General features: G+C 48.4%; 1 protein-coding gene across 4 annotated transcripts in view; it reads right to left on the bottom strand.

Annotated features, from left to right (window-relative positions):
• Positions 1 to 1,582, bottom strand: part of MYT1 (myelin transcription factor 1) — a 133,338-nt gene extending 131,756 nt beyond the window's left edge. For all 4 annotated transcript variants that reach the window (XM_085619670.1, XM_085619672.1, XM_085619673.1 and 1 more), the window contains exon 1: positions 1,489 to 1,582. In XM_085619670.1, the coding sequence (XP_085475796.1) occupies positions 1,489 to 1,513 (25 nt within the window). In that variant the 5' untranslated portion in view covers positions 1,514 to 1,582. The remainder of the gene's footprint in view (positions 1 to 1,488) is intronic.
• Positions 1,583 to 24,096: the final 22,514 nt, after the last annotated feature.

The raw sequence follows: 24,096 nt of genomic DNA, 5'->3' as shown, positions 1-24,096 counted from the left end.
CTGAGTTCACAACAAAGTCTTAACTCCTTGAACTTGTTTCATTTCAACATAAATGTAAACCCTTATTTCATCTACGCTGGCAAATATGTGTTTTTAGCATATGTCGCTGGACATGTAAATAGCATTTGGCATCTTTCCTATTTTCTTGGAGATTGTTGTACAATAGCAGCAGAAAGCACGAGGCTCAAACACCCATGAAATCCTGGGCAGGTAGAGGACACAGGGAGATTAAACCTTGCTACGTATAGTGGGCTACCACATGAAGTGTCTACCCTGTTGCAGTTTCAAGTACTTCATATGTCAGACATTGTTACAATAAAGATTTTTTTATTCAAACCATTGCTTCATGCCTGTGGACCAGGTTACCCTAAACGTATCACAACAAAATATTTCAGACTGTGCCCTGGGATTCAAATGTTGGAATGGAATAGTTGGCAACCAAGAGAAATAGCAGCGCTCCGAGTCCTTACTAAAAGCAGATTAGGCGGTACTTTACTCTCATGTAGACTAGAGATGGGTGTGGCTCCGTTCTTTGGCACTTTTATTTAAATTCACACTGCGTTCACAGGTTCTCCTAAACTGTCTTCCCCTCAGCTCTTAGTTCCCAGAGCAGAGAAGGTTTAAACTTCCAAAACGTACTGATTTACTAGGCTGAACTTTCTCTCCTGTGAAAACTGTTTAATGTACCGTGGCTTGTATCCTATGCAGTATGAAACACATCCTACGTTACATTTACGGCCTAGTGAATAAAAAGCAAAGCTCAAAGGCATCACGTTTTGTAACACAATATATATATATATATATATATATATATACATATATATATATATATATATATATATATATATATATATATATATATATATATATATATATATATATTGTACTTTTTACGCACAGGAAGTTCGTGTTTTTTTATTATTAAAAAACTAGACCTGTTTTAAGTACAACTCTCTCAGAAACACACACCCACACAGAAACACGTCTTCTCTATGCTGTTTCCCTAGAAGCAGTATTTTAATGTATTTTTTGCCGTGTTCCACAAGTTTTAAAAACATCATTTGGAGAGCGTGCGGCAACTGCCAGCGTTTGTTCGCGCAGACAATGGAGACAGGCAGCAGGTGCTGACGCTTCCTATTGTCCGACCGTGCGAGCCATCGGCTCCAAAATGCACTGTTTAAACCGTTCGTAAATTTGACAAAACTAAAACAAAGCGTCCAGAAACCCACAAATTGCCTTTTCTACCAGCAGCTGCGAGACTGTGCCAGCCGTCAGACTTGATGGGGTTGGCTCTTTGGGGATGGGGTTGGCTCTTTGGGTGTTCACCACCTGAAGAAGACTCGTGAAGAAATATGTGTAGTTTCACTTTGTTTACAAATACCAAGTGAAAAGGAAACAAACACACAACCCTGCAGGTTGCAACAGGCAAGAATGCCTGTGAAAGGCGAATATTAGTTGACAAACAAGCGTTAGGGGAGTTTTACTAACCGAGAAAGGTCCCGCACAGAGTCATCTTGGCTGCGGATGTCTTCTTCCTCCTCCGGACTTCTAGAGTGCTCAGCCCGGAGAGAGTTACTTCTTTGAAAACTTCCTACACAGGGCACAAAACTTATGTTCCCTGTGGGAACTCGCCGGCCAATGGCGTCAGGCTGGAGCTGCAGACAGCCAATGGGAGGGCGGGACGGAGCTGCCTGTGTACACAGCGCGAGACTATTGAGGAGTAGACAATGGGCAGGACAGGCCCCCTCGGCCCCTCCTCTCCGCCCTCTCCCTCCTCCCAGGGCCAGGCCTTCCCCTGCATTGTCACTGAGAGAAAAGTTCTACTCAGTGGGATCAGCCGTACAAAAACATCTGCTCTCTTGGAGTTTGGGAGGGGTAGGTCTGGGCTCCACCCTCTCCACCTGCTGGCCGTGGCTTTAGGGGGTCGAAGGCTTCGCCTCAACCGCGCAGCCAGCCTACAACTCTCCACTGCACCCTAAACTTGTTGGAACCCGCATCATGTTTGGGATGGAGGCCCACAGTGCAGGGGCACCACTGTACCTCTGAGCTGTGTAAGTAACACGTGCTACCCACGTAGGCAAGCGCTTCAGCCCATCTCATAAAGGCAGTAGGCGCTATACAAATGTTGTAATACATTACATAGACTTTCAGCTGTCCTTGCCGTCTCACAAGCATTGGAACAGGGTGCACCCCTTCCGCCTTTCAACTCCAAGGAGATCATTTTTAAGTATTAATGCTGGTTTATTGAATCTGAAAAAATGAAAAGGTGACAGTTGTAGATATCTGTTTCTAAAATTTTAATATTTTCTACTCGAGTTTGTACTAACAACTATTTTAACCTTCCACGCAAAAGTGCAAATGTGGTTTTTGTATATTTGTAAGTTATGCTCTACGTTTTGCTTGTACCGATGTGAAAGGCGCTGCTGCTGAACCAGGGCTTGTTCTGAAACAGCAGACTCCTTTAAAAAAACACAGAGATACAAATGGCCGCTTATGGCAGTCACAAGGATGGAAGTGGTGGGCTGGCACTGCAGGTGGACTGCACTCGGTTACAAGGCTGTAGAACCAATAATAACAAGCAGTGCTTAGTTTGAGCCGGTGGATTCCGGTGCTCGGCACCAGCACTTGATTGTCAGCACTGGCGCTTGTGACAGTCTGCCACAAAATGGCAGTGGCTGGCTAATTCAGAGGTGACCAAAACAACAGTTAACTCTTAATTCAATATATACTATTACCTGCCGCCCAAGTCAATGTTATAGCTTTGGGGGCCTGAAATAGTCCAAATCGTTACACTTGTAGGAGTGTGATAGTAGTTGTGTTGTTACCATCATTGGCAGCATGGCAGGGGCAGTGTGTGGTGCAAGCTGCAATAGCCTCCCGACAAGAGCCCTGGCACTTTTCTTCAAATTAATCACTGATTACAAGTCAGAGCACCCCTCCTCTGTCACAGGGTGTTGTGTGAGAGAGAAAGGTACGCTTGATTAATGTCCACTATACTAGTGATAACTTCTGCAGCATCTCTCCCCTCCCCTGTACCATGGGATGTAGGTGTGTGCCCCTCAGTGCTGCCACACCCCTGCATTTCAGCACAAACAGTACTACCTACTCAAACATGGGCTGCAGCCATGCCATCTGCGCAGTACTCAGGTTGCTGCCAGGCCTGCTGCGGGGTTTCGAGGTACCGTGTAAGCCGCTGAAAGAAACCCTTGGTTCAGTTAACATAACAATGACTTGTTTTTAGGTCTGTTTTTTAGTTCTTTGTTGTTGCAGTTTTATACCCAAAAGTATTGGAGCACTTTACATGGGCACCAGTTAAGTTACACAAGGACATATTCGTTTTTTGGAAGGCATGGGGAGATTAAGTGATTTGCCCAGAATCAGAGGATGTTAAGCCGAAGCCAAGACTCAAACCTGGATCCCCAGTTCCAAAGCTGGTAGCGCTGACCTTAGACCACATCCTTTCCATGTTACCCAAGACCTTTTTATTTTAGTAAAATGATATATACTTACCGGGGTTTTCAGCCAGATCTCTTTATCCATTGGTCTGTTGTTGTGTCATTCTTATTCTTCTTCAACTGCCTGGGCAGCTGATTAAAAAATAAAGTTAAAACAAAATAAGCATTGACAAAGCGAAAAAGCTGACATCCAGTACCAGAACTGTTGGATTGCCAATGCTGCTGCGCAGGGGTGTAACCAAAGTTGACTGGGGGCCCCTGCAGAGTACATGGAGGGCCCCCCCCCCATGTTCCAGACCCACTCAGGAGCTCTAAGGTCAGGGCCCTGTGCCCAGTGCTGAAGGGGCACCCTGGAGCTCAGGAGCCACTTTGAGCTGACAAGCTCGTGGAGAGGCACCTGCGCGCCTGGAGAGGTACTGTGACCCGAGAAGACTTTGGCAGCCTGCTCAGCAACCCCAAATATTTTCATGCCTAATCTCTACTGATGACGGATAATAATCCAGAAACACGTGTTTAGAGATGGCCAGCATTGATCTGCACCAACCTGGTGAAACACTCGAAAGAACTTTTGTGCAAGTACACACGCTTGATGAACTGCATCCACCATAATGCTTAGGGGCGAACCCGCTGGGAGGTGAAGCAGTGTGATCCCACATTTGTTTCCTGTTTAAAAGGCTCCCTCGAGCCGCTTTGAGCTGACAAGCTCGTGGAGAGGCACCTGCGCGCCTGGAGAGGTACTGTGACCCGAGAAGACTTTGGCAGCCTGCTCAGCAACCCCAAATATTTTCATGCCTAACCTCTACTGATGACGGATAATAATCCAGAAAAACGTGTTTAGAGATGGCCAGCATTGATCTGCACCAACCTGGTGAAACACTCGAAAGAACTTTTGTGCAAGTACACACGCTTGATGAACTGCATCCACCATAATGCTTAGGGGCGAACCCGCTGGGAGGTGAAGCAGTGTGATCCCACATTTGTTTCCTGTTTAAAAGGCTCCCTCGAGCCACTTCGAGCTGACAAGCTTGTGGAGAGGCACCTGCGCGCCTGGAGAGGTACTGTGACCCGAGAAGACTTTGGCAGCCTGCTCAGCAACCCCAAATATTTTCATGCCTAATCTCTACTGATGACGGATAATAATCCAGAAACACGTGTTTAGAGATGGCCAGCATTGATCTGCACCAACCTGGTGAAACACTCGAAAGAACTTTTGTGCAAAAATACGCGCTTGATGAACTGCATCCACCACAATGCTTAGGGGCGAACCCGCTGGGAGGTGAAGCAGTGTGATCCCATATTTGTTTCCTGTTTACAAGGCTCCCTCGAGCCGGTTTGAGCTGACGAGCTCGTGGAGAGGCACCTGCGCGCCTGGAGAGGTACTGTGACCCGAGAAGACTTTGGCAGCCTGCTCAGCAACCCCAAATATTTTCATGCCTAATCTCTACTGATGACGGATAATAATCCAGAAACACGTGTTTAGAGATGGCCAGCATTGATCTGCACCAACCTGGTGAAACACTTGAGAGATCTTTTGTGCAAGTACACACGCTTGATGAACTGCATCCACCATAATGCTTAGGGGCGAACCCGCTGGGAGGTGAAGCAGTGTGATCCCACATTTGTTTCCTGTTTAAAAGGCTCCCTCGAGCCGCTTTGAGCTGACGAGCTCGTGGAGAGGCACCTGCGCGCCTGGCGAGGTACTGTGACCCGAGAAGACTTTGGCAGCCTGCTCAGCAACCCCAAATATTTTCATGCCTAACCTCTACTGATGACGGATAATAATCCAGAAACACGTGATTAGAGATGGCCAGCATTGATCTGCACCAACCTGGTGAAACACTCGAAAGAACTTTTGTGCAAGTACACACGCTTGATGAACTGCATCCACCATAATGCTTAGGGGCGAACCCGCTGGGAGGTGAAGCAGTGTGATCCCACATTTGTTTCCTGTTTAAAAGGCTCCCTCGAGCCACTTTGAGCTGACGAGCTCGTGGAGAGGCACCTGCGCGCCTGGAGAGGTACTGTGACCCGAGAAGACTTTGGCAGCCTGCTCAGCAACCCCAAATATTTTCATGCCTAATCTCTACTGATGACGGATAATTATCCAGAAACACGTGTTTAGAGATGGCCAGCATTGATCTGCACCAACCTGGTGAAACACTCGAAAGAACTTTTGTGCAAGTACACACGCTTGATGAACTGCATCCACCATAATGCTTAGGGGCGAACCCGCTGGGAGGTGAAGCAGTGTGAACCCACATTTGTTTCCAGCTCTCTGACTATTGTTACACCGCTTGCTTCATACTACTGTGTTTGCCACTTGCAAGGCATGTAGATGCAAAGCAAAGGTTATCAGAGAATTGATGTGGAAGGATGAAAGGCTGAGTTAAACTTTCCAGGATTGGAACTTGTAACATTGAAATATATACCAGATAGCAGCAAGAGCTTAACTTGTGGAGCCATGATGGCAACCTCAAGACGAGGACCTCTGGCTTCCATGGGATTGTCATCATTGCCAAGAGTTTGGCCTCGGGATGTTGGCATCAGCATAGTTGTCAGCACCCATTTACAATGGAGTACAATCTCAGAACGGCTCATTGGACCTTGCTCCTTGAACCCCCACTAAGCACCCCAATCTTGGGATACCAGAGCCCTCCGGTACTAAAGGACCGCACTAAATAAATTAGAAAAGACCATCTGTCTCCTCTAGTCTTGCTTATTCACTTCTCCACTGCAAACCCCACTCTATCTACTAAGATCCTTGGAAGGACAGTTTTCATTTACTGTACCCTGGGTTGACATCTTCTGTAAAAACATCAATTTCAAACCACATTCTACCAAAATGTCACAATCTTGCATGAGTGTCTCCCTACAATAGTTACAAACTACATATAAACCCACTGTCAAGGACGTGCCTCCAATGATTCCAGGAAATTAACCTAGTCCTAAACTATGTGAGGAAGTGAGTTTGGCTGGATTTAGGAATTAAATTCGGTTCAAAGTTTTAAAGGGAGATATTTGTGAGCAAATGATATTTTGGCAGTCTGTATTTGGAGCCTGTCTTTTTGCAGATGATTTTGCGGTCTATGCCTCAAAAAGGAATCTTCGAAATCTAGTGGAACTAGAACCACTGAAGTAAATTATACAGGTTCTATGTACTATAACTTTTGCGTCAGGGCTAGTTATCCCGTAATGCACCATATATGTTAATTATGTGTCTGCCTGCAAAATGTGGAATTTTTGCTATGTTAATTTTGTGAGGATTTCATAAAACTTCACCAGTTCCGTTACGTTGTGAAATATTAAAAAATAGGAGGCATGAAATTCCACAAAAGACTATTTTGTATAGGAATGCATCCATACTTTTTATGGGAAAATCCTACAAAAATAAATTTACAGGAAATGTAGCTAGGACCTATTTTATAAAAGTGAAAAACATAGCAACATATATTGCAAAGTTTGTCACCTTTTACAAAATGACTCCACCAAAATTATAAATTTGTACATCCCTTGTGGTTATACCCTGTGTGTGGTAACACCCAATGCAACACATCCAGGAAATTTGTCATTGATCAATAACACTAACAACATGATGGAACTTCCATTAAAGAGCTCCTCTCAAAATCACATATTCAACTCTTGAAATCCCAAAAACAGCATCAGTAACTGCTGAGTTTAAGCACCTCATTGTGTTGCAACACATGACTCCGGCGACAGCTATGACAGGACAGGACTTTACACAAAAGAGTGTAGGATGTAAATTGTATTTACTTGCATTAATGTAACTCTCACAAACGTTTGGTGGCTCTTCCAAACAAACAATTTGCCCATCTGTTTACTAGAGTCTGGGATATAGTAATCGTTCAACAGATAGTAGTCTTGGCTGGTGGTGCCAATCTTTGATTTGGTGATTTCCTTGTTTTAATAGGATTAATTTGTCCTTTTTTTCCTTCCCAATTTGCAAATGTATGGTGCTGTATGATCATTGATGTATTTTTTGATTTTATCTGTTATTGAGCCTTGAAATTTTTTTTTTAAACAATATTTTATTTTTTGTGTATAAAGTCTGGATACTGTCAGCTTTTTATCAAATATCTGTGTAACATTGTATATTTTGTGATATATGTGACAATTTGTGAAACTTGAATACATTTGTATAACTTTTTTTACATTGTTTCTTTGATTACATTCTTGATGTCCACTCTCATCCTGTTAATGTGAGGTCTGAGTGGATTATTGGTTGGTGAAGTGTATAGATCCAAAGGAGGTCTGTTTTTGTGACTAAGGTCATTTCTGGTACCCCTCTCCTTTGGTCTAGGGGTCCCTCTCTCTTTGTTATAAGCCATCTTGGTACTAGCCACCACTCCACCTGGGGTGCACAAATGCCTAGAGCAAAACTCTAGGTCAAAACTATACAATGATGAGTACCGAAGCACACAATAGTAGTCCGTAAGTAAGGATAAATTAACACAAATGTTAGTGTTTCGAAATGAACAAGCGTATATGGTCCATATCAAATGCTCTTTTTTCATACGTGGTTTTATTCTTTGAACATCGTCAAGTCTTGAAACAGTTGTCTGTATGTTTCAAGAATTGAAAATGTTCGAAGAATAAAACCACGAATGAAAAAAGATTTGATAAGGACCATATACGCTTGTTCATTTCGAAACACTAACATTTGTGTTAATTTATCCTTACTTACGGACTACTACTGAGTGCTTCGGTACTCATCAATGTATATTAATGTAACTCTACCTGCTCCAGTAATGTCTCCTTGCTCAGGCTAGTATTGCCCACAGGAGGAGCACATGATTTGCCTCTTATTTCAGAAGCATAAAAAACTAAGAGCCTTCTTAGCTGAACCTGTTGACATTTCCATTACTATCTAAAGGCCATTCTTTCTCATTTCCATGATCTCACGCTCTGCGCCTGCTTGTGTTCTTTGTAAGAAATGAACACATGATCTTTTCTAGAAACTTGTGCACGTTAAGTTATACATTTGTGTTCTGCCCTGATTTGGAGCCCTTTCCACTGACCATTGCTGCGTAACATCTGGTTGGTTAAATCGGTGTTTGGACAGAATAACAAGGAAAAAGTATTGTGTGGACAAAATATCATGTCATCAGTTGGCATAATATATCTTTTCCCATGCTGAGGTTAAAGTGGAGCAATGTGGGTGGGGATATGTTATAACAAATGCCAATAAAAATGTAAGCAACAAAAAAATAAAGCTTGAACTGTTTGTCCAGGCTACTCCTGAAAGTCGAAGGTACAGAATATTTATTGTAATATTAGAATGTAATAGTAGGACTCTTGATCTTAACTTTCATTTGCTGACTGAATAAAAATGGGTATTTAGACAGAATATCACAAACAGAAAAATCATGGACAAAATATGATGTAAAGAATATCGCGGACAAATAATATCATGAAGGTAAGTTTCTATGGGAAAACAAAGTTTTACTATACCTAACTCCACACATACGCACCTTGGCGATATACATATCGTCAAGGTACGTATATGTGGAGTTAAGAATAGGGAATCTATACTCACCTATTTGCACTTACCGTATTGATATTTTGCTCCTCCATATTTTTGACACAATATTCTGTCCCCACAATATTTCTGTCATTAATACCTGTCAGACATCTGGTTAAATCTGCTACTCACAGATTATTCATTTATCTGATGTCAATAAACCCTTTCAGATTCCGATTGGGGTGTGAGTAGATTTCTTTAACAATTATGACACTGCTTTTGGGGGGGATTTGGATACCGCAGTACACTGCTGTTTGACAGAACTGTAGGCCTGTTTTTCAACAGGAAAAACGTACATTCCTTCTTACCATGTAAGTAAATCCATGGCCTCTGCTATCAGTGATGTGCAGTGCTGATGTAGTAAATTCGCCTCACGGTGAAATGCATTACAGTTAACCAACATGGCTTGAATATAATACCAAGATATGTGTGCAAAGACGTGCAGATGTAAACTTGTCTTACCCAATTTACCCCATATTTTAGCACTGCTTGGGAAACAATTAGTAATACCATTGGCATAATCTGTAAACACTGGTAGGTATGTGTACAAGGGATGTTTCACTCGGTGTCAGACTTTTAGTTGGTCTCCAGTTCAGTGCTTGCTATTGAACTCTGATTCCTCCTGTTTGTATCTCATGTCTTCCTGAATTCCTCTGTTGAATATTGTGTGTTCTCCTTTATAGGAGGTTGGGTGGGCAGGAAGGAGGGAGGTCCAAACATATCATTATGTGAAAATCTCTATCCTATAGCCAATGCATCCCTTATCTCAATAAATAACCTATGAAACGACAATCTATTTGTTTTTCTGGTGGTAGGAGGACATGAATGGATTATGTGCCACCTACCCAGTTATGTGAGGGTGGTGTGAGATGGTGGTTTCAGGCGCGTTCACCCGAAGTAGAGGGATCAGTGGTGACACATGTCTTTTAAAAAGTTAGACAAAAGTTTCCTTTTTTCACATGTGAAGCGAGTGCAAATATGGCACACTTTTGCATCACAGTCACTGTATTTCTGTGGCAACTTTTACAACGTGCATTTTCACTTAAAGCCGAGGGACCAATCAGCCATTGAAAGGTGCGCTATTCAAAATTGTTTAACATAAAGTCACTTGCACAAATGTTTGTGGTACCACAGCGTTCGGGCTAAGGGTTCAACTCTGGCCTATTATGAAGCTGTGACTGCCTAGCAGTGTGTATCTGAGCAGCCAGTATCCAGGCATCCTAGCGCTTTGATTGGCACATAGAAGAATGGACAACAGATCCTCGCCCCTTGACCCTTCCCCCATTTCAACCCTCCTCCCCCCTACATGGAAAAATCATTTCTGTTTTGGCTGAACCAAAGCCACTTCAAAATCACTGAGTTAAATAAACTCCAAGCTTTGTTCCCCAAGTGCTCTACATTGTCACACACCCCCCCCCCACCTTTGTAGGGAAAATATCCGTGAGGGGAGCGCAAGGGGTCTGGGAAGAGGGTGCCCCGAGGGTTGGAAGTGTGAATGGAAGGGGCACCGTGGTCTTTGAGGGGACAGATGGCAGGACTGCCAGGCTCACATCACAGCTGGGAGGAAGCGGCCTGGCTGTGTGAGAACCACGGCCCCAGCCTCCCATATGGAGGGTCGGGGTAAAGTTACCCGGCGCCCCCTGCCACAAAGAGCACCTCCCTAACGCCATTACAGGGCTGAACTTGGCCTTCCTGTAGATTTGGGGAGGGGGGGGGGGGAGGGGCGTTGGTTGCAGATATGCCTCGGTAGGGGGTGCAAAGCTCTGAGTTTTTTTGTTTTTTTTGCAACAGTCCCAAAGTTCTATGTCAAAGTTTAAGGTATTAAAGTTCAAAGTGGGGGAAAATGTAGCATTTGCCATTGTGCATTGAAGAGCTATACAGGAGATAAACCAGCGGATAGAATGTCTCCATGGATTCTCTATGGTCATGGGGTTCAACAACAACACTATCCATTATCTCCAAATGTGGCAAAAATTACACAAAAAAATTATCTGGCAATAACCAGAAAACCTTTGTATGTGCGATTGCAAAATTAGGCCAGGAACTGGTTACAAACTGAGCAAAGCATGAAAACAGCGACCACTGCAAAACCTTTTTTTTTTTTAAACAAATTTTATTTGTCAAATGCACATTCAGCAGAGCTCTGTAACCCAGAGGCTTCCGTAGCATCAATGGACAAAATCTTGACTTTGACAGTTTTCTCATGAAGTAACAAAAGAGGAATAAAGAAGGGACATGCATATAAAATACAACACATTTAAACAAAATAACAAATAACACCCCCCACCCCACACCCCATCGCACAACCAACCCAGCAAAATCAGCAAGCATAATCGGAGCTACGGTTCTACCCTCGCTATGAAACATGTCCAAAAGACACCATGCCGCGACCACTGCAAAACTTTGCTGCCCCAAAAAACTTCAAATGCCCTTTCTCTTGCTCCACATCAGACAAGGGCTGGTGTATCTTAAAGGATGGTGGGCTGGGGCAGTGTCACCGTAACATGTGACTTGCTCCCTGCATCCCTACTGGTCTTTTATGGGCAATAGTTTCACTATGTAATTGAAGGACATTTGGTGAGTGTCACCCAAGATGTCACAATTTTCGACCAAAAGTGCCCCATGGAGACGTTCAAAATGCTGCAAGTGGAATCCTTCACATTTTATTGTTAACCCCTCCTCCCCCACGACCCCCTGAAAGTGGCATACCCCCTGCTTGTTCGCAATGCTTGTAAGGTCTGTCCACTTACCCATCACAACTGTTTCACCTATTACCCTCTTACCCTTTAAGTTTAGACAATTATATGTGCCCGGGCTACACTTTTTCGGACAAACCATCAACACAACTGGCACAAAACTGGCACTGCAGCCTGTGAAATCACATAGAGGCAAATAATTAAGTGAACAGGAATCTGACCTCTGACCTGGAAGCTGTTTTTTTACACACAAGTGGTTAGGGTGAGTAGCCGGTATGGGTGCTAGATGGCAAGATGCTGGCATTTGGAATTCGGGAGCAGTGTGGCAGGCGGACGCTGGTGGGTCGCATTGATTGTTGGCATCAGTGAGTGGTCCGAGAAGCTGGCATGGGCGGATGGGGGAACAGGTGGCTCGAGTATGTAGTGTGAGAAGCTGGCACAGGTGAACAGTGCATTTTGGCTGTGTCCTTTTATGAGCAAGTATCCCTATGGAAACGGGTCCTCATTTTATCGGCATTTAATGGATGAAAGGGTGAGTGCACGCTTCCAACTTTCACCCTGTAACCTGCTGGCCTGGACAATCTAACCAGACACAACACGTTGCTCTTTCCAAAAAGCCCATCCCCCACGCCAACTTAATAACTGCCCTGGTGCAGGATTGCATCTGATGTGTCTGATGCAAGCTAATTTACAAAGCGTAGAATGGGGTGAGAGGCTGAGAACGAGCCCCTCGAACAGGTGGTACAAGTAATAGGAATGGGGGGGGGGGGGGGACTGAATATGGAAATATTACTGGGAGGGAAGGGGGTCGACCAATTTGGCTCAGCAGGGCGGGTTGGGGCTTTTTGAAAGGAATAATGGGTCCCACAGAATGCCTAGCGGGCAAATCGAAGCTGAGTTCAAACTGTAATTGCAAAGGTGAGGGGTTTTGCATCACAAACCCCAGTTTTGGAAGTGCATCCCGGGACGGACCAGGTTCACGCGCAATGGGAGCCTGGGGGGCAGCCGAGCACCGCGAGGTCTGCCGCCGGGGCAGGTTGGGAGGGGGGAGAGGGGGGCGTGGCCGAACGGCCATTTTGTAAATAATTGGGCTACATTTGAAGGATAGCCCAAATGTAGCCCAAATCCAGGGGTAGTAGCCCAAGGGGTATATATACAAAACGCGCGATTCCCAGCCACCATTTTAGGCTTGGTGACCTGGTGGCTGGGTGCGCTAGTTAAAGTTTTTCTGGTGTATTATTAGGCGTGAGTAAGGAGTTTGACACGTACCTGGCGGCATGTCTTGCGGCGACTATCGCGTCCTGGAGGCTATTCGGTTGTTGAGCGAGGCGGGGAGGATGGACTTGCTGGTGCAGGAGGCCAATTGGACGAAGCGCCCGGCGAGGCGCGCGTCCGCGGGGGTGGCGGCCGCCGTCGCGGCTTGTTCGCCACCCGGGAGTCCGTTGAGGAGAGCGGTGAGTGACAGGGGCAGCGCATATGTCAGGAGCGCTGCCCCGGGGTCAGCGTGTGTGGAGGAGGGGAGCGAGACGGGACTGGAGTTGGGGAGGGGGCGGGGACGAGCGACGCGACGGGGGAAGGCTCCGGCCGCCTACCAGGCGAGGCCTAGATCGTACGCGGGCCGCTCCGGAAGCCGGGGAGCGTCCGTTTCCAGGGCGACGGCGAGAGGCTGCTCGGCGGAGGGCCTGACGATGACGCGGGGAGGATCGCGGAGCGCGCGGGGGCGGGGAGAACACGTGGAGGAGGACGAGGAGCTGGGGGAAGGTCCCGGGGGGAGCGCGCAGTGCGGGGGGATATCGGGGGCCGGGTCAGCGCGGAGGCGCGCGGCCCCCTGGTCGGAAGGCTCGGTATTGGGGAGTGTGGGGGGGCGGGGGGGGGCAGGCGGCTCGGGCACGGATCGACCGGTCAGCCAGACGGTGGGGGGTCAGGGGAGGGGGGGGAGCGCGGCTTTCAGTGGGGTGGCGATCGCGCAGGGCCATGTGGCGGCTGGGGGGGAGACGGGGAGGGGCGGGGGGGGGGTTGACGCGAGCACCTGGGAGAGGGGCAGGGGCGCGGGGGGGCGCACTGTCAGAGAGTGGGAGCAGGTAGGGGGGGCCCTGGAGGGGGAAGCAGCAGGGGGAGAATCCCCAGTGCTATTCGAGTCGGAGGGCAGTGAGAGGGACTGGGGAGGCCTGGATATCTTTGAGTCCTGGGCAGAGGGGTTGGCGGGGGTTGGGGGCGTAAGAGCGGGGGAGACGGCAGGGAGGGGGGAGGGGTGTGGGGGGGGTGGCGCGGTCGGAGGGGAGTCGAGCGGGCACGGGGTGAGATGGAGTGGACAGGGGGAGTGGAGCGACGGGGACGAGGGTGAGGGGGAGGACGACGACGGGGCGGATTTGAGCGCGGTGGGTAAGGCGTGGGTCGCGGAGTCGTCGGGGGCTGGCAAGCGGGGATGGGATGGCAGGAGGAAGGTAGGTAGGCCCAGCACACCAGACCATTCCTTTCCTTTGCAGGTAGCGGAGAGGCAGCGGGAACAGCGCGGGGTACCGGACTTGGCAGGGCTGGGAGCGGCCTGGCGACGCCAAGGAGAAGGGAGGGTGGAGCCTCGGGCGGCGTGCCCAGTACCGGCGAGGGATCCCGACGCGGCTGGCACAAGTAGGCCCGAGACGGGCTCGCCGGCCCCAACACCCACGGGGTTACTGCGCCCCGGGGGGCAGCGACGGAGGAGCACCGAAAGGAATGTTGTTTGTTTTCCTAAGCAGCAGGTGGCAGGTCCAGCGGGGAACGCTGGGGGTGCAGGACAGGAGGAATTGGACTATGAGGAGGAGAGTATGGAGGAAGGGGAGTTGCGTGAGGTGGGAGACGGTAGGGACGGGGGGCCGAGTAATGTTGTGACTAGTTTCTTACAGGTGTCACGACGCCAGGCGCAGCCCACGGGTCGGACATCACGGTGGGAAAGCAGCTCGGCTCCCAGGACTGGACGTCGGGATGAGCGACGGACGGAGACACTGGCGCCAGGTAATGCACATTTGCTCGGGCGGCCAAGGATGGTGTCGAGAGGAGTGGGGGGGGCGGGGGTGGAGGGGGGGGTTGGGGAAAGACTGCGCAAAGGCGCGTATGTGGTTGATGTGGCTGTGGGCACGGACGGAGTAGGGCAGGGTGACAGCGGGCAGACCAAGAAGGAGGGGACAAGCGAGAAGGGGCCAGGGGACGCAAAGGCAGAGGAGGCAAAACTGGAAAGTAAGGAATTGAAGGTAAAACGGTTACCATATATGGGAGTGACCAAGCCCTTGGGGGCGCACTTGATGTTGACAACGAAGGAACGGATTTGGAAAGGGGAATATGTGGAGATACTTAAACTCCTGCACAGAGAGGTCCGAGCGAAGGAGGGATCTAAGGAAGAGGAATTTGAGCTCGCAAAAAGGCCTAAGGTGCCGCTGACAATAGAAAACTGGACAGCGGCTTTTCTGATATATGCCAGCGTGTATTGCGAGAAGTTTCCGGAGAGGTCAGTGGCCATGTTTAAATACATGGACGTAATTAGGAAGGCACAGATTACAGGGGGCGGATATGCCTGGGCTCAGTATGATGAGGAATTCCGGGCGCGCATGGCATGGGATGCGGAGGCAAAATGGGGAGAGTTGGATACGGATCTCTGGCAGCATACCATGGGCCTGGCGGGGTCGGGGAAGACTATATTTACAGCCAGCGGGCTGCCGCTCGTGTACCAGCCCTTTCGAGGGGGTCCCACCCGCGGGGGGGTGGGGGGAGCTGGCAGAGGGACGACAGGAGATAAAGGGGCTTGCTGGGACTTTAACAAAGGACTATGCACGAGAGAATATTGTAAGTTTAGGCACGAATGCTCGAGCTGCGGCAAGCGCCATCCGCTGGTCAAGTGTTGGGGGACGCAAGGTCCGGGCCAGAGCGGGCAGCATTGGCAGGCGGGAGCCCCTAAGGCTGGAGCTCAGCAGCAGTCACAGCAGGGAGGAGGAGGGAGGGGGGCGAAGGGGGCTGGGGCGAAGGGCTCGTACTCCGGTTAGGGTAGAGCAGCTGGTGGGGGCGCTGGGGGCCTATCCGGACAGGGCGGCGGCGGAAACACTGAGATTGGGGTTTCAAGAGGGGTTCAGATTGGGGTACGAGGGGCCGAGGGTTCGGAGATGGGCAGATAATTTGCGATCAGCGAGGGAGCATCCGCAAGTAGTACAGGCAAAACTAGACAAGGAGGTACGGGAAGGCCGCATGGCGGGACCATTTTGCGAGTGGCCTCTGCCCAATTTGATTGTGTCACCCATTGGGGTGGTGCCTAAAAAGGAGGTGGGACAGTTTCGCCTCATTCAGCATTTGTCATGGCCAGAAGGTGGGTCGGTCAATGATTTTATTGCGGACAGCGCGGCCACTGTGTCATATTCATCGGTTGACGTGGCCATGGCACTGGTGGTGTCCGCGGGCGCAGCGGCACAGATGGCAAAGTGCGACATCAAGTCAGCTTTCCGGTTGCTGCCAGTGCATCCAGATGACTGGGATCTGTTAGGCATACAATTCGGCGGTCACTGGTATGTGGACAAGGCATTGCCGATGGGCTGCTCCATGTCCTGCGCACTCTTTGAATGCTTCAGCACGTTCCTACAATGGTTGTTTACGGAACGAACGGGTCACCAAGGTGTCACACATTATTTGGATGACTTTTTCTTTGTCGGCACCTCAGACTCCGCGGACTGCCAGCAGGGTCTGGACAGCTTCCATGAGATCATGGGGGACATGGGCGTGCCGCTGGCCCCGGAAAAAACGCAGGGCCCCAGTACGGCACTGGCATTCCTTGGTATTGAATTGGATTCGGTACGTATGGAGGCGCGCCTCCCGGAGGAAAAGAAACGGAACATGTTGAGTTTGCTGACCGAGGTGTTGGCACGACAGAAGGTGACGGTCAGGGACATACAGGTGTTGCTGGGACATCTCAATTTTGCTTGTAGGGTGGTCAGAGTAGGGCGGACTTTCTGCAGGCGACTGGGGCGCGCACTGGAGGGGCAGAGGCCTCCGCACCATCATGTGAGGTTGTCAGCAGGGGTGAGAGAGGACTTGCGCATGTGGCAGTTTTTCCTGCACCAGTTCAATGGGGTGCCTTTGATGAGGGAGGTGGACATGGTATGGGACGTACAGATTTTCTCGGATGCAGCGGGAAGCAAGGGATTTGGTCTGTATTGGCAGGGGAGATGGTGTGCGGAGCCCTGGCCCGAGGACTGGTTAGAGGGCGGCAGGAGCATCGCGTTTTTGGAATTCTTTCCCTTAGTGGTGGCAGTCACACTGTGGGGGGTTTTGTTAGCCCACAAAAAAGTCACGTTCAGGATCGACAACATGGCAGTGGTACAGGTGGTGAACAGGCAGTCGGCGAGGGATGCGCAGGTGCTTAAGCTGTTGCGGGTTTTTGTGCTGGGTTGTTTGAGGCATGATATTGCGTTTCGCGCGGTGCATGTGCCAGGAGTGGACAATGACATTGCGGATGCCTTGTCTCGTTCACAGTGGGGGAGATTCCGTGGGCTCGCCAAGGACGCGGACGGGAACCCGACCAGGATGCCAAGCCAACTCTGGGAAGTAGGCAATACCGGATGCTACAATTGGTTCTAGGTTCTTTGGCGCGGTCAACGAAAATAGCATACAGGGCGGCATGGGAGGAGTTTGTTCACTCAGGGGCGAGATGGCGGGCTTATGAGGCGGAGAGACGGGAGGACGTGGTGCAATTTATTCTGGATTTGGTGGAGAGGGGTTTGACAAGGGTGACGATAGTGGGCAAGTTGGCGGGGGTTGCGTTCATCGGCAAACTGTTGTGGGGTTATGCGCCATCCGCGGGGGAGCTGGGGACGCGGATTTTGGAAGGCTGGGCGCGGGAATGTGGGAGAGTGGCCAAAGTGCGGAGGCCTCTGTCATGGGAACTCTTAGGTAGGGTGATGGGGGTTCTGCCAGCGGTGTGCTGGGACGGTGGGGAGGCCTTGCTGTTCGCCACACTCATGTCTTGGATGTTTTTTGGGGCGTTTCGGGTATCAGAGCTGCTGGGGTCGAAAGCGGACCGGGGTTTGACCTGGGAGGAAGTATCATTTGGGGATCGGGTGGTGAGCATTTGGCTGCGAAAGGCAAAGACTGACCAGAAGAGTCGAGGGAAGTGGGTTACGTTGAGGAAAGGGCGATCCCCGGGGGTGTGTCCGTTCCGCTGGGGTATGCGGTGGAGGGCGTGCGCTGGGGGTCTGGGGGGACTGGTCTTCTCCCATCAGCAGGGGCGAGGCGTTAAAGCTTCACAATTGCTGGCAGTACTGAGGAAAGCACTTAGGACGCTGGGGGTCGAGGAAAAGGGTTTTGGCACGCACTCGTTTCGCATCGGGGCAGCGTCGGAGGCGCATGCGAGGGGCTGGGACAGGGGCGAAATCATGAAGTTGGGAAGATGGTCTTCAAATTGCTACCAGCGTTATGTGCGCAGCGAGCCGGGGGGTGGGGGGCCACTGTAAAACAGGCAAAAGAGGGACTTTACACAGGACAGTGAAATTTTTCAGAGGTTGTGGTTAGGTTTTCATTCTTGTTTTTCTTTTCAGGTTCGGTTATGGGACCCCTGGCCCGAGAAATGTCTATCTGGATTGTGGGGCATTCGTTCGTGAGGAGGGCCCAATTGCAGGCGCAGGAGAGTTACTTTGGGGAACAGTTGGGTTTTAATAAAGACGTGTTCTCTGTGGGGTGGAGGGGTAGGGGGGGGATGCGTTGGAAGGAACTGGTGCCCGTGTTGAATGGGATCTTAAGGGCGGGTCGGTGCCCAGATGTATTGGTTCTTCATTTGGGGGAGAACGACATGGTAAGGGAGACTGGTTTGGCCCTAATGCGGGCGATGAAGAAGGATCTGGCTTTGATCAAAGAGAGCTGGGCGGGTTGTTCGATTGTGTGGACGGAGTTTGTCCCCCGGAGGAGTTGGAGGGGGGCGGTGAACCCAGGTGCGGTAGATAAGGCGCGACGGAAACTTAATACGGAGATGGTGAGGTTTTGTCGGCATTTGGGGATTGACCGCGTGGCACACGGGGACATTCGATACGATGCGCGGGAGATGTTCAGGGATGACGGGGTGCACTTGTCCAGGATGGGAATGGATCTGTATCTTTTGGAGTTGAGAGAAGTGTTGGCGCGTCTGTTGGGAGTTTATAGGCGTTAGGTCATGCGGGGTCGCGGTGCGTGGGGGGGCAGAAAAAGGGGAGGAAGAGGCGCAGTCGCCGACACTTCCCCCCTTTTCCTGGGTGGCGGGGGGGTTGACAGTTGGCCGGGATTGGCTAGAGTTTGTTGTTAGAGGTTTGGTAATGTGGGTCCAGGGACAGGTAAAGGGTAGACAGGTTGGATAAGTTTAGATTAGAGGTTGGTTAGTTACAGTTGCACTAAAGGCAGGTAGGGGTTACGGTCAGGGGAGTTTGGGAGTTGGGAAAGGTTACATGGTGTAGGATTGGGTTATATGTTGGTTATGGAATGTTATGTTGTATTTTGGGGGATGGGGGAAATGATGTGGGGATCGTAGGGGTGGGGGGAAAACACAAGGGGTCAGGAGGTTATTGTATAGCGAGGCGTTAGTTTTGTAAGGCAGTGGCCAAGGAGTTAAATTGTGATATGCACCTGTTTCAATAAAGCGGCCTTTTTCACACACAATAAAGGAGTTTGGTGTCGGCTTGGCCCCCTCTCCCCCCTTAATCTCCCAATGGGAGCCTGGGGGGCAGCCGAGCACCGCGAGGTCTGCCGCCCGGGCAGGTTGGGAGGGGGGAGAGGGGGGCGTGGCCGAACGGCCATTTTGTAAATAATTGGGCTACATTTGAAGGATAGCCCAAATGTAGCCCAAATCCAGGGGTAGTAGCCCAAGGGGTATATATACAAAACGCGCGATTCCCAGCCACCATTTTAGGCTTGGTGACCTGGTGGCTGGGTGCGCTAGTTAAAGTTTTTCCCCACCCACCCTCCCTATGGTTAGAGGGGTTTTAGGGGGCCTGTTTCAAGGGGTTTTGGGTCTGCACTTTTGCGGGTTTTGGGGGCAGCATTTGTTGGAACAGGTACATAGGGGCTGTTGGATGTATTGTCGCTTGGAGCAGGTGCAAGCGGGGTGGTTGACAGTTGGCCGGGATTGGCTAGAGTTTGTTGTTAGAGGTTTGGTAATGTGGGTCCAGGGACAGGTAAAGGGTAGACAGGTTGGATAAGTTTAGATTAGAGGTTGGTTAGTTACAGTTGCACTAAAGGCAGGTAGGGGTTACGGTCAGGGGAGTTTGGGAGTTGGGAAAGGTTACATGGTGTAGGATTGGGTTATATGTTGGTTATGGAATGTTATGTTGTATTTTGGGGGATGGGGGAAATGATGTGGGGATCGTAGGGGTGGGGGGAAAACACAAGGGGTCAGGAGGTTATTGTATAGCGAGGCGTTAGTTTTGTAAGGCAGTGGCCAAGGAGTTAAATTGTGATATGCACCTGTTTCAATAAAGCGGCCTTTTTCACACACAATAAAGGAGTTTGGTGTCGGCTTGGCCCCCTCTCCCCCCTTAATCTCCCAAGGCTCAGGGTTGCGTCACGTACCGGTTCAACGCCGCATTTTTTGAATACTGTCAAAGGAGGCCATCTTGTTAGACGCCATTTGCCCGTTATTTTTGAAGTGCCCCAGGCTCAAGTGCAACATTCAGTTTTCTGGTCCTTACAGCAGAGTTACAAACCGTTATTTAAAAAAAAAAAAATCTTGCTCTATGTGTTTGTCTTCAGGGCGATTTGGAGCAGAGGAGGGTGCATGTTGCAAAGGACGTTTTGTAACCTTCCCGAACCGAAGGGTTCTTTTTCAGCGAGTAGCCCGCTACTCCGGAACCCATAAAGGATAAGTGGTGAATTAGTACAGTGAAATATGAAAGTAATTTAGTGGTGGATATGTTAGTCTGTTGTTTGAATTCAGAAGGATAGCGGAGGGATAGAAGAGGGAAAAGGTTTGCATTTATTTAGCGCTTTCTACCCTTGATGGGGTGTTGAAGTGCTTTTTCGACAAGTAGCACGCTACTCCGGAGTTAATTCATAAAGTGGGTGTAGCTGACTCTATTTTCCTCTGTTAGGTGTCCCTAGCAGGTGTAAAGACATTTACAACGGGAAATTATACACTGTGAAGGGGTGTGATGAGAAGGGTTTCTTCAGTGATAAAATATTTTCCTGGTGGAAGAAAGAAGACGACAAAAATGTTCAAATCTCTCCAACGCACAGGTACAAACGCTCCAATACAATACAGCTAAAGCAAAGGAGGGGTTTCGTCTTTGCAATTATGAAAGAAAGTAGTAGGCCTGGTCTCGATAAATTCCTACAGATGCACAATGTAGACCTGGTCACGCTCTGAGGTGAGCACAGGGGGCAGTAGGGAGGGGATGTACGGGGTTAAGAATGAAGATGGGTTATACTAGCCTTGGTACAGCGAACAAGCAGAACAACATGCCTGAGGAGGGCAGGGATACCAAGTTACAAAAAGTCTGAGTGCAGCTAGGAACACAATATTGGGATTAGAGAGATGAGCGAGAGGAGGATGCAGTCAGGCATTATGAACCGTATGGCGTCACGCTGCTTTCATTCCATTGGCCTTGTGGAAGCCATCTTGTTTCAGGTTCCATTTTTAATGATTTAAATGTAATTGACTGTTTTAGAATACTTTTTATGCCATATGTAGTTGCGAAATAAAGTTATTATGACTATGAATATGTGACTGAAGACCTGATGACCTGTGCTGAGTTTGCAGTGACCGCAAGGCATTGAGAAATGTAGGAAATCTTGAGATTATGAGTGTCCTGCCAGTTTGCTTTGGTTGCAGAACATTCCATAAGTCATTATCCAACTACAGTTAAATGTCTGTTATCGATTAACATCACACATAACATCACACAAGAGATCAGTGAAGCAAGGTACAGTACCTTTGTGTGGGTTCCCAACACCTGAGTCGTGGCAGGCAAGTGTCCAACATGCCCTATTAGAGCTTAATTTTAGGGGGGCTGCAGAAGACCTGCACAGAGACAGCCAAGCCATTGGTAAAATGCCCAACATCCAGCTCTGCTGAGTGATCAGGGTTGGGGAATTGTTAGTCATATTCCAACAGGCACACTCTCTGGCTGTTGGGGCATGTGAGGCCCTTTTATGATTCCTGGGACAACACTGTTTTATTGGGTCTTAGTATTACCTTTGTACCCTTGGTACTGTCATTTACAGATGACCTTAACTAAAGAGCCAAGCTTTATTTAAATTTTTTACAAAATTTAAGATGGGGTGATTCTATACCTATCAAAACAACAAATGCAAAGGAGCGTTAAATTTGTTAAAGATAATCTGTTCCAAAGTTCACAGATGATTATATAATTCTTCAGTAATAGATCAAAAAGTCATGATGCAGTCATTCAGGAGTCTTGCAAGTTGCTTTGAATCCACTTTTATTCAACAAATGCAAACTTTTGTAAAAAAAAATGTTTTAATGGAGTTTTATATAGCACAAACTTGACCAGAAGGTATCGGATATCTGAGCGCTTTACACGAGCACCAGTTGTGTTACATGAGGACACATTCATTTTTGTTAGGCACATGGAGACTAAGTGATTTGCTCAGAATCAATGGATGTTGCGCGTTCTTGCCGAGACTTGAACTCGGCAAGATTGCCCCCAACTTGGTCCCCCAGATTTGAGGTCGACAGCCCTAGCCGTTAGGCCAACCCCTCTCCCCAAACTTGACAGAGGCAGTTTTCAACACATGTAGATTTGACAGGAGCAATCCATTCAGCCCAGCAAACCTGTTTCGTCCCTTTGGGACTTCATCAGGGTTGATCTATAGCTCTGTGTTGCATTCCACCCGGTGTTGGGTCCCGTTGTTGTTCTATAATTCCTCATGGATACAGTCTCATACCACTAGACGATGTGTCATGTTACCATCTTGTCTTCTTCACTTCTGTTCCCTGGACCAAATGTCCATCGAATACACACCAATGTGCTGTTTTTTTTATTCTATACCTATGTAGGTTGAAATGGGGTTCCCAAAAATTGTTTCTTGATCCTTAAAGGCTCGTCCTCCTTATTTATTAATTTTGTCCTTAAGAACTTTAAATAATAATTGAAAGTGAGCCCTCTAAGAACTACGTGGGTGGAGCAAAATCCTTGCTATTAATACTGAGGGTTATCAGGATTTGTAATAGTGAATATGATGCACAATGCACAGAGACATGAAATAAAAGTGCTTCTTAACTGGAAGCCAATAAAAAAGCTTCATTGGAAGCACCAAAATCCAGTTGGGCATGGCCAAGTGCATTGATGGTGGCAACCTGTTGTGGAAATGACAAAAACAAAGACCCTATATAATGTTCTGAAATGAAATAAACACAATTTGCCCACCAAGGCTTCTTGCCTGTTAAGTTTTGATTCGAATCAACCATAATACCCATGTTCCTGATAGCCGGAACTGGTTGAGGGCACCTGCCTAAGTTGTAAGGCCAAAAGGCTGTGCCCCACCCATCAGGTTTTGTCCATCCACCATTACCTCTGTCTTTGACGCATGGAGATTCAGAACATCTGATGCCTTCCGATTTTGAACATCTAAGGCTATTGAAAGCGTATTTACTATAATCAATTATTCTCATTTTATACTAAGGAGGATCTCAGTATCATGTATAAACATAAACAATACATTGTGTTGATGAAGAAGATCTGCCAAAGGTGAAAAAGACCCATTAAAAAGTAAAGGGGACAGTGCATTCCATAACTGATTGGCATAGACTCAGGGCCATGTACGACTATTTTTGCGTGAGCAAACGGGTATGCGAACCCATTTGCGCATGCAAAAATAGCATGGGGAATGTACAAACCCTATTTTGCGACTCGCAGTTTTTTGCGACTCGCAAAATAGGTTTTTGCTACTCGCTATTAGAAGGGGCGTTCCCTTTCTAATAGCGAGCACAACCCTATGTAAGAATGTTTTGCGTCCGCAATTGCGGGCGCAAAACACTCGCAAATTACCACCCTCTTCAAGAGGGTGGTAATGCACTGGCAAAAGGGAAGAGGTCCCCAGGGGACCCCTTTCCCTGGGGACCAGGGGAACAAAAACGTTTCATTTTTTTTTGTTTTTTAAATGCATCCCGTTTTCCTTTAAGAAAAGCGGGCTGCATTAAAAACAAGCATTTGCAATGCAATAGGTCTTGCATTTACGCTATTGACATTGCAAATGGCAATGCCTTTTATTCTTGTTTTTGAAACATAAATAAAAGGCATTGTCATTTACAATGTCAATAACTCAAACTCGCATAAATGCGAGACCTATTGCATTGCAAATGCTAACGACTGTCCTGCAGTTCCCCCGGGGCACAAGCAGGCATCCACTTCTGTGAGGACGACTGATCTGAGCAAGTGGATGCCTGCTTGTGCCCCGGGGGAACTGAAGG

The sequence above is a fragment of the Triturus cristatus genome, chromosome 7 (genome assembly GCF_964204655.1).
Source record: "Triturus cristatus chromosome 7, aTriCri1.1, whole genome shotgun sequence".
Taxonomy (NCBI): domain Eukaryota; kingdom Metazoa; phylum Chordata; class Amphibia; order Caudata; family Salamandridae; genus Triturus; species Triturus cristatus.
The sequence above is the reverse complement of the archived record's forward strand: the minus strand, read 5'-3'. Positions and strand labels throughout refer to the sequence as shown.